The sequence below is a fragment of the Tachysurus fulvidraco genome, chromosome 15 (genome assembly GCF_022655615.1).
Source record: "Tachysurus fulvidraco isolate hzauxx_2018 chromosome 15, HZAU_PFXX_2.0, whole genome shotgun sequence".
NCBI lineage: Eukaryota > Metazoa > Chordata > Actinopteri > Siluriformes > Bagridae > Tachysurus > Tachysurus fulvidraco.
This window is the reverse complement of record NC_062532.1, coordinates 14,559,651-14,570,861: the sequence shown is the minus strand read 5'-3', so window position 1 is coordinate 14,570,861 and position 11,211 is coordinate 14,559,651. Positions and strand designations below refer to the sequence as shown.

At 35.4% G+C, this 11,211-nt stretch overlaps 1 protein-coding gene across 2 annotated transcripts; it reads left to right on the top strand.

Moving 5' to 3' along the window:
* Positions 1–958: 958 nt before the first annotated feature.
* On the top strand, positions 959–10,955 carry lat (linker for activation of T cells). Of its 2 annotated transcripts, none has more exons than XM_027139064.2 (13): positions 959–1,313; positions 3,546–3,650; positions 3,775–3,811; positions 4,180–4,208; positions 5,293–5,350; positions 5,432–5,484; positions 5,620–5,652; positions 5,835–5,898; positions 6,157–6,218; positions 8,325–8,372; positions 8,481–8,537; positions 10,205–10,273; positions 10,462–10,955. In XM_027139064.2, the coding sequence occupies exons 2-13, from the start codon at positions 3,548–3,550 to the stop codon at positions 10,479–10,481; spliced, it is 633 nt and encodes a 210-aa protein (XP_026994865.1). In that variant the 5' UTR covers positions 959–1,313; positions 3,546–3,547; the 3' UTR covers positions 10,482–10,955. The 2 variants fall into 2 exon arrangements, with proteins under 2 accessions (XP_026994865.1, XP_026994864.1); XM_027139063.2 differs by having other exon boundaries at positions 960–1,313; positions 4,153–4,208.
* Positions 10,956–11,211: the final 256 nt, after the last annotated feature.

The following is an 11,211-nucleotide window of genomic DNA, read 5'->3' as shown; positions in this document are numbered from 1 at the left end:
TGTTTGTGGTCTTTTTTACTCACATATTCTGAATGCTGTATATTCTTAAAACAGCATGTGTATTATACTAGTCTATAACGTCTTAGTCTTTACCATTAGCTCATTACAAGTTATTTTCTGCTCTGTCCAAAGCAATCACCTTTCCAGCAGTGTTACTCATCCTGCCCCCCTTTCTCTCTCTCTCTCTCTCTTTCTCTCTCTGATGGGGAGCATGATGTTGTCTTCAGTTGCTGTGGTTTCCTGTTTGTAGGTGGGAAAGACAGGTTCGGTAAATTTCTCACTACATTGCAAATTAGCCGAGCAAATGCAACATGAAAACAGTTCTCAACTGCTCTGAGCTGTAGTGGTATAGCGATGATTTATGCAACTGCTTTAAGGTGTGTGTTTTCAGGGAAGCTAAATGTCATGAGTTCAGCTGAGCCAAAAAAAAGGGAAACTATGAAAAGAATCATATTTTGATATTTATGTTCTTTTTTTTTTTCTTAAATCATCTCACTCTGGAACAGGTGGTTGGTAATGAATTGTTTAAGAAAAAAACACATTCCCTCTCATTGATCTAATAAATAAATGTAAAGATTTCTCACATTTCTTCAGAAAAGTACTATAGAGGTTATGATCTCTGTGCGATTCTGCCATGCTTATGTGATAAAAGGAAAAAGCACTGTGGTGCTTCAGTCACTAAAGTTATTCAATTTAAAACCCGATCACAGAATATATTTGAATTGTTCATTTTGTCGTGTGTATTGTTTGCTATAAACTGAAGTGTCTACACCTCTAGAAGAAGGATATGAATGTACAAAAATTGGAAAGTAATAAAATAAAGCACAAGAAAAAAATTTTACAAAAAAAACAAAACAAAAAAAAACAGTTCTTAGAAGGGCAGAACTGAAGCCAGGCAGATGAATGAGCAAGAAACGACTCCGAGAGATTAGCTTAGAAACTGGAGGTGGAGGCTACGACGACATTCAGAAAGAGCCTATGAGGAGGGAGAGACTGAGTGTGAGAGAGCGGGCAGAGGAAAGATAAAGAAAGAAAAGGGTTAGGGATGGCCTATTTCTCTACAACACTCAAATGCCATTGATGTGCTTGTTTAAATAGATTATGAGCTGTTTGGACTGATGAGAGGAGAGTTGAGAGTCAGGCAAAAGGTAAAAGAGGCTTAGGCGTAGACAAAAAGTAGGAGAACCAAAATGGTGAAACTCAGAGTTTAAACTGGTGGTGAATTTGTTCTGGTGTGTGACGTGTGAGATCTGGCCTCCGGCTCGGTGAAGCACCCTGACAGGCAGATCTGTTCACCTGCTGCGACAGTGCCGGTAAGTCTTTTTAACTTTTGGTCATATCGTAATCCTTGTTAAATTAACAACTTTTGCTTCTGGCACTGTTTGGGGTCAGAGAAGCAACTTTAAAAGTTTAAAACTCTAAAACGTTTTAGACTCATAGACCATTAAAATGACTGCTTTTGTTTTTACATCACAATCAGCTGTAACATCTTTAGCAGTTTCGGGACCAAAGGTCCTTTGGTGGGCAAATGGTCTAGCAATGGTAGACCACAATATTGTCTGCTAAGGAAACCTCATTTTACAGCTCTTCCTTCTCCATTTTTGTTACTCCTAGGATAAAAAAAAAGCATTACACTGTTCTGTACATAATTTCTTTGATTAAAGGACATAATATAATACTACATGTGATTTCCTAACAAGCAATGATGTGTTTACTTTTTTATTTTTTTTTTATTTCATCACATTTATGTTACAAAAATGTCTACAGTGACAGTTCACAGCGTGGGTGTTCAGTAGGCATTGATTCAGATTCACCTTGGCATTTAGAAAAGCTCAGGTTGGCACAAAATGGAGGTGGATATGCTGTGGCCCCGGTTTTTGGGGTTTGGGCGAAAGAGGCCCTGCAGATGTAGGTGTAACAGAAAGGCCTAGACCGAGTCAATTTCTTGTGATATGCTTTTTTTTCTCATCTAACTGCAAAATACAGGAAATCCGTTTCCTGGCAATGAAAGCACTCACATGCATACATACAGACACGCCAACATAGGCTTCGAGTACACAGAACTGCAATAGCACTGATGCCACAAGATTAATTAGATTGTGAAAGTGTTAAAGTTTAATTGCGATCATATTATCCTGATATTGATGATTCTTGATTACTTGTTTTAAGTACAAGTGTTACATACATGAAGTTACCCAATCTTTCTAAAAAAAAAAAGTACACTAAAAGAAATACGAGTAATAATTAAAAAAAGAGAAGGTCATTAAAATGTAACTTTAAAAAATGGAAAGTCATGCCAAATTATCAATATATTTCTGAATAATTAATAGATTTCTGAAGATGCGCTACCTCGGAGAGAGAAGAAAGTCGAGTGGCAACAAGCTGTCAGAAAAAAAAGGGGAAAAAATGTTTTGATTATTAAAATGCAGGATAAAAGATCTGAAAAGCAGGCTTACATTAATAACCATCTAGATACCAAAAAAAGGACCGTAATTACATTTCAATCAAAGGATTTGTATAACAATCTCAATATTTAGTTTGCTAAATTAAACAACCATGCTAGTTATCAATAATGCTCACAATTAACACAAACTAGTCAGCTAGCTAGCAAAAAATGTTTATGTTAATAATCCCATTTTTATAAACACATAGTTTATATAAGCCAAGTTCTCTGGCCATTTTTGTAGTTTAATATCAATACTCAAAAATGAACAAGCATGCTAGTTTTTGAAATAGAATAATGTTTTTGGTAATACTAGCCATCTAGCTTATTACAAAAGACTTTGTGGGAATCTAATGAGGAAAAAAAAGCTTCTTTAATATTATCACAAACCACAAATATTTTTGCTAACACCATATAAATGGTGAGAGACTATTTTTATAGTGCGTCAAGAAATGGAAATAAAATCACTTTTCCAAAAAAAAGAATAAATGTATGAATAGATAAAAAGAAAAATACAGAAACTTTGTCATGCAGAATGAAGAACTTTTTGCAAAGTTACAGTATTATCAGTTTTGCACTTGAGCAGAAACGAGGCCTGATTTTCACTTATACAGTATGAACAGTGAACATGATTCAAGCAGCTTAAATACTCCTTTTAAACCTCTGAACTTTCTACTTATTTATTATTCAGTTATTTATATTAAAGCATTTATTCAATAACTTCAGTGAAAATGAGAATGTTTCTGAGACTTTTTGTCCCACGTGCATATGTGTTACATCCGTAAATTAACGCTTAGCTTGAATAAACTGTGAGAAATGTGGAAGAGGTTGTGAGAGAATCTCTCCGCCTGAAGCTGCAGAAAGCCACCAGTGGTCGGACATGCTGCTTTTACCAGCAAAAACCTGCTCTCTAAAGCTAAATACAAACAGTAACACACACGAGAGCAGATTTAGAGCGAGCTCAATGTAAAATGTGGTTCAATCTGCAGTCCCCATGCATCGGCAAGAATAATCATGTACCTCTGAGGACGAGTTTCAAAGTGTTCCTGAGAATGTAAGACTGATTAGTATTGTATAGTAAAATGCTGATTAATTTTCCCAGGTATGGAATCCCCTGCTCTTTTAATTGTAGTAGGTGTGGCAGTTGTTGTGCTGCTCATCACCCTGATTGGTCTTTGTGTGAACTGCAAAGGAAACAGCCAACCAAGTAAGATAAGAAATAAAGGATGTGCACAAACCATATCTATAGCTTGAAACATGATATATATAGTAAATTTGAACTCAAACAAAGCATTGTGTAATAATACTTTCCCCCCTTTGTTTTCTCGTAGTATACATACGAGAACAGAATCCACGCCCTAGTGCATCGTAAGAGATCATTTATTCACCGTTGTTCAGCTTTACCTTTTCCACTCTGCTTTGCTCATACTTGCTTTTCCCTTTTTTCTTTTTCTTTTCTTTTTTTTAGAAGCATTTAATAGTTTTATGCAGGAGCCTACAATAGAGGGCTGTTTTCCTTTTCCAGTAAAAGACAACTAAAACCCTTAAACCAACCAAACCCCCTTCTTTAACATTGCTACTATTTATAGTTATATATAATCATATGTACGCATTCTTCTACAGAGATCCCCCATTACAAATTTTATGTATCTTATTCCATTTTGAATGAATGAATAAATAAATGAATGTATTCTCTTTGTGTGTACTAGGTCTCATAACACTCTCCCTTCTAACAGGAACCCAGGATTTACAGTTGTCCGCTCCTGTAAGTAAGAAAAAAAATAGGTATTCACATAAAAACAAGGCACATTTAAATTAGAAACTGAAAAGTGACACTGATAACGACAGACCGGGTCTAGATCTCGATTCCAATGACTGAGACAGAGACGAGTGTGGCAAGGAAAAACTCCCTGAATGAAACTTTTAGAGGAACAAGTTTAAATAAATAAATAAATAAATAGATAGATAGATAGATAGATAGATAGATAGATAGATAGATAGATAGATAGATAGATAGATAGATAGATAGATAGATAGATAAGGGAAGCTTTTCTGAATATCAGATAGTGAGGGTTTATTAAGATTTATTTTATTAAGCTGTAATGAATTAAATTTAGTTATTACCTCACACATTATCTCACTCATGTTATACAAGGAAAAAGGGATTATGTTGAAAATACATTTTGGAAATGAGCATAATATGAGGAACAGCCTCATCATGAACAAAGAACTTATGATAATGATAAGACAGTAAAGAAGAATTTCGCATTGATGGGGAAAAAGTTCTGATATGATTTATCTTTTTAGCTTACAAAATCCTGTCATTTTAGCAGGGGTGTGTAGAGTGTGTTTTATCTATCCAATCTTAGCCTGTAAGTGCATATCACTGAGCTATTTAACATAATTAATATGATTTATTTAGTCAGAAGCTTTTTGAATCTTAGGTAAAAAAAAAAGAGAGAGAGAGAAATGTTTTATTTATTTATTTGTTCATTTATTTATATTTACCTTTTGCACAAGTTAAGGCATTGCTAATTCCCGATATCTTGACTTCTGTTTTTCACAATGAATGTGTGAATTTTTTTCTTAGGTAGCTTAATAGCAACCTTAGATACAGGTTTATGCACAGTGTTAAGTTTAGCTTAACCGTAGCTTGTTAGTGCTTAGTTTTATTTACATGGTTATACATAAGAAGCAAAATTAGCTAAGCTGGAAACATTAGCACATGTATTTGCTCGTTGCTTTCTAGCTATGATGATACTTTAAATGTAAATGTATCGCTGTATGTCTAACTTTTAACAAGTTTTTGATTGATAAGAGCCAGTGATTTCCTGCATTTCATATCTTAGATGTAGAGCCTCCTTCTTTCGTTGCACCAGTTCAGCATTCTCAGCACCAGCTCATCACGTGAGTCTGTTCATCATCTGTGAACACACATTCACACGTGTAAATCATGAACATGAGCCTCATGTTGTCTCTGCTTTTCAGTTCACCATCGATGCCTGATGCGAGACGGATCTCTGCTTGTCAATCCTCTGATGGTGAGATTGCAAAAGACATAATTTTCTTTGGAAAAGCTGTTTGATCTATAGATCTACAAGTTACACAGCAATGTGAATGAAGCTGTTGTCAGTTAGAGTGTTCAAGTCTCAGTCAACTATTTCTGTTTTAATAAGGTGGAAGCCAGAGTGACTACATCAACCAGAATGGTGAGGGGGACAATAATCAATTTGCAAGAGATTGTGTGTGTGTGTGTGTGTGTGTGTGTGTGTGTGTGTGTGTGTGTGTGTGTGTGTGTGTGTGTGTGTGTGTGTGTGTGTGTGTGTGTGTGTGTGTGTGTGTGTGTGTGTGTGTGTGGGTTGAGTATGCTAATTATATGTTGTGTCTCTAGTGGACAACGATGCCGTAAGCTATGAGCAGCCTCCTGAAAAGGCCCTAGACTTTCCGGACTATCTGTAAGAACATGTTTATTTATTGCATCCATGACTTGACAGTTTAGTCCTGAAATGGCTCAAACATTTTTTAAGTTCGAAACCCAAATTAGAATCATGGAACTTGGAAGCAAATTCATGCTGTACATCAAATTCTGATTGAATAGATAAATAAATACAAGCATATCTTAATCACGATTGTCTAACAGTATCAGAATTCTTTAAATGCTCAAGTAAACATAACTGGATTTGTTCCACACTCCTCCACTTTACTCGTTTTAGGGACGTGTTACCAGATGACCAAAACGTGTCCCAGCTGAATCTCACCTCTTCAGTGAATTCAGGTTAGTTATGGAAAAAAATATATTTTTTTGTATTAGAGAATAATTTCTTTGTACCCAGATGGTTTTATATCAGAGAATAATACCAGAGTGTATAAGTTGTTGTTTCCTTTTTTCTTTTTTTTCTTTTTTTCATTTTGTGTTGTGCACAAACTTGTTTCTAATGTTCCTATCTGTTCTTTTTGTTTTAAAAACCTACAGCAAATGAAAATAGCTAAATCTGACATATTTGTATCATAACTACGGATGCTGATAAATGTGTATTTTTCCTTTTAAAGAAAGAAAGAAAGTATGTTTAATAAGAAGTATTGGATAAATGATTTGTTTTAATAGTGTTAACATTTCAGTGATTAAAGCAATACCAGTTGAGCAATAAAAGTTGTGCATCCTTTCTATATGTGATATCTAAATATTTTTATACCACATCAATATTGAGTTTTCAAATCCAGACAGAAAGTTATGATTCATTTTCTACACCAGAAGCCACCATTCTTTGATAAAACATATATACCTTTTCCTCAATTTCTTGATTAAGGAATTCAAAAAAAATGGTGAAAAGGAAATGTACCTATTGCTCAAGATTTGGTTTAGAAAAAAGAGTGTGTTAGGAGAGAAGAGAGTGTGTTAAGACAGAAAAGAGAGTGTGTTAAGACAGAAAAGAGTGTGGGTTATTAAGAGAGAAAAGAGAGTGTGTTAAGACAGAAAAGAGTGTGGGTTATTAAGAGAGAAAAGAGTGTGGGTTATTAAGAGAGAAAAGAGAGTGTGTTTGTTAAGAGAGACAAGAGTGTGGGTTATTAAGAGAGAAAAGAGAGTGTGTTAAGAGAGAAAAGAGAGTGGGTTATTAAGAGAGAAAAGAGAGTGTGTTAAGAGAGAAGAGAGTGTGTTAAGAGAGAAAAGAGAGTGGGTTATTAAGAGAGAAAAGAGAGTGTGTTAAGAGAGAAAAGGGAATGTGTGTGTGTTAAGAGAGACAAGAGTGTGGGTTATTAAGAGAGAAAAGAGAGTGTTAAGAGAGAAAAAGTGTGTGGGTTATTAAGAGAGAGAAGAGAGTGTGTTAAGAGAAAAGAGAGTGTGTTAAGAGAGAAAAGAGAGTGTATTTGAAGAGAGACAAGAGTGTGTTAAGAGAGAAAATAGAGTGTGTGTTAAGAGAGAAAATAGTGTGTGTATTAAGAGAGAAAAGAGAGTGTGTGTTAAGAGAGACAAGAGAGTGTGTGTTAAGAGAGACAAGAGAGTGTGTGTTAAGAGAGAAAAGAGTGTGTATTAAGAGAGAAAAGAGAGTGTGTGTTAAGAGAGAAAAGAGAGTGTGTGTTAAGAGAGAAAAGAGAGTGTATTTGAAGAGAGACAAGAGTGTGTTAAGAGAGAAAATAGAGTGTGTGTTAAGAGAGAAAATAGTGTGTGTATTAAGAGAGAAAAGAGAGTGTGTGTTAAGAGAGACAAGAGTGTGTATTAAGAGAGAAAAGAGAGTGTGTGTTAAGAGAGAAAAGAGAGTGTTTGTTAAGAGAGAAAAGAGAGTGTGTTTAGAGAGACAAGAGTGTGTGTTAAGAGAGACAAGAGTGTGTGTTAAGAGAGACAAGAGAGTGTGTTAAGAGAGACAAGAGTGTGTGTTAAGAGAGACAAGAGAGTGTGTTTAGAGAGACAAGATTGTGTGTTAAGAGAGACAAGAGTGTGTGTTAAGAGAGACAAGAGAGTGTGTTAAGAGAGACAAGAGTGTGTTAAGAGAGACAAGAGTGTGTGTTAAGAGAGACAAGAGTGTTCTTGTTGTTTGGAATTGCGGTCATGCTATAGCAGGCACCAACATTTAATTTTTTTTCGTAGATTTTTGGATGTTTTATATCCATTTGAGGTAAACATTTCCATCTAGAAGTCATGCAAACTCTTGTACTTCTTAAAAATAATTAAAAAAAAAGAAATAACAACATACCTTTTGCTCGTGTTCATGTTTTTTGATCACACAGTAAAATGTGTGAAGATGAGCGTGAAGAAAAAAAGATACGAGTCACGATTTAAGCACCCAAGGAAATATAACGCATGAGCTTTTCTGAAGAAATGAAAACAGCTCTCCATACTGTGGTGAACTCTAAAGGTCTTTGTGGTTTCTTTGCTGATTTTTAGGGCAGAGTTACCAGAACATTGTAAATGATGACAACGATGATGATTCAGGTAGGATATCTGCTGGAACTGAAAAAAAGGCCTGTCCTTCTGACTCATCACACTCTACTCAATACAACACAAACTTCATCTAATCTGGTTTAATGGTTGTGTTCGCAGACAGTCAGCATTACATAAATGTCAATGAGGACAGAGGACCTGCAACTGAAACTCCTGGTAAGTTTCAGGATGTCACTTGACACTGTTTATTTATGTGGTCGAGGTCCTGGATCAGTGCTCCAGAGAGTTTGTAGTATTAGCTGCAGGCTTTCCAGGATGTTCAGATCCACTTGAGTCTCACTGCTGATTGTAAGGTTAATTCAATTCAAGTTTTCAATTCAAGTTTATTTGTATAGCGCTTTTTACAATAGACATTGTCTCAAAGCAGCTTTACAGAACATAAACACAGAGCAGAAGGTAATCATAATTAATGATAAAGGAATTAACGAATAATAAAAGAAATAAGAATGAACAGAATAAAAATTCTAGATTATTATTAGTTGTATATAGTTCACAGTGTGTATGTATTTATTCCCCTATGAGCAAGTCTGAGATGACTCAGGCAGCAGTGGCAAGGAAAAACTCCCTTAAATTGGTAAAGGAAGAAACCTTGAGAGGAACCGGACTCAAGGGGGAACCCATCCTCATATGGGTGACACTGGGGGTGTGATTGTAATATACAGTCAGTTAAATGTTGTATTGGTGTGAGGTTCAAGGACTTCTGATCTCCTGAGTACCACAGAGTCTAACTGGAGATGTCTCAGGATTCTTAGAGTCGGCCTCGGCTCAGTGGACGTCCAAAGGCTTCGTCCCACAGAGGACGTTGGGAGCTGGTACAGTGTCTGGATGCCTCGAAAGCAATGATTAAAAGTTTAATAACTGGAAGGTTATTTGCTCATATCATCCTCAGTGGCTGTATGTTTGGCTTGTATTTCTGTCCTACTGTAAGTGTCTTTGACAAATTTTTCACTTTACAAATAAAAGAGAATAATTGTCTGAGCCACTGAGACAGTTAACATTTGCATAATGTTTACAGTATCTTCAGGAGATTGCAGTTTAAATACCAGCGAGTGAAGGGAACAAAATTTGTGCTTGTTTGGGTGGGATGGATGATGAAATCCTTCTCTCTAGCTAATAACAGCAACAAAATCCAATAACAGGCATCTGTGATCATATAAATGAATATGTTGAACTATTGTCTAATCCTCTCATTTTAAAATTCTACTTTCTCTGCTTCATTTATTTATTCATTTTGTCCTCGAAGACTCGTATAAATCAATCTCCATGGTAACTATCTGGACGAAGGACATTAATGGTAGATCTCCTTGCATTATCATCAAAACAACAAACCATCAGACAATCCACTAGAAATTACTGCACATGATTTACCTAACCCCTTTTAACATTTTATATGTTTGACATGTTTGTCACATACTCAAAATTCTTGCCAAGCTCTTAAGCATGTATTTAATTTTGATCCTGAGAATGCCCTGCACAATTTCTCTGCTTGTCTCAGCTTGTTCAGGACACATTCTTGTTAGGCAGGGATATATTGTTGAGTCTATATAAATAAATCCTCTGGCTAAACTGGCACTGTCTTTAGAGCACAGAACTTTTTCATTAGTTAGATATTTGCTGGAGTCTTCCACAGAAAATATGCAGACGTGTATGGTCCGTATCTTAACTGGATAATTCTTTGTTATTCGAAATTGTTAAATCATCAACAACAAAATCTTCTCTGTTTTGTCTCACTATTTATAATAAATTAATCATCATATCAGGAGTGCACTGATTATTTAAAAGAAGGTAATTGAACAATTCTGAAATTATGTGTTTTCTTCCAGTTGGATCACTTGGGAGCTGCAGCAGTGATGGTCAGGGCAGCTCTGACTACGTCAACGCTCCTAAACACAGTAAGCTTCAGATTCTTTGCTGCTAATAATGACATTTCCTGTATTCGGTGTTAGTCCGTTATGAAGCTGTACTATTCACTTCCATAGCACATGCTGTTAAGTATAGACACCGAGCACCTAAAAGTTATTAACTCCATCTCTCTCTCTCTCTCTCTCTTTCATTTTTTCCCCCTCTTTTTTCTCTTTAGTTAACTTCCACTTGGGCTGATTAAACACACCAAGACTGGATTCACTGGATTCATAAATTGGGGCAGTGGTGGATTTATGGTTCTGGGCTCTGGGTTACTGATTAGAAGGTCAGGGGTTTAAGCTCCAGCACCGACAATTTACTGCAGTTCTTTAAAAAAAAATCATATTGCATAGAAAACATCACATTTTGTCTAGACAAATATTTAAATGTGGACAAAATGTTGAAGAGATGGACAGAATAATTATTCTGTAAGAAATTAAAATTAGATTTCACTGTACTTTTTTTCTATATCCTGTTGACAGGATTTCCTGACAGTTCCTGAGAATATTATCTTTTACTCATTTCTATTTTCTGACTTAATACATGACCATTTGTTATTTTTCTTATTAGAATTGTGCTGAAATTGGTTGTTTTTTGGCTGTTGTATGTAAAGTAATGTAATGCTCTGTAACTTTGTCGTCTGATAACTGAAATAAATTATGCACCATCAAACCCGTTTACATGCTTATGGAAAGAAAAAGTCCAAAATGTTTACAGCAGATGTTTCCAACCCTAGTCATAGAGTACCTCCAGCATCAGGTGTGTTGGGAGAAACACTAATGATTTTAAATATTTTTTTTTTATCTCAGCAAATACATTGACATCTCACATACCTCTTTAGAATTTAAATTAATACCAAAAAAAAAAGCAGTGTGCTAAAGCATTATTGGCACTTTACAAGAGAATATATCATATTACTGAAGATAAA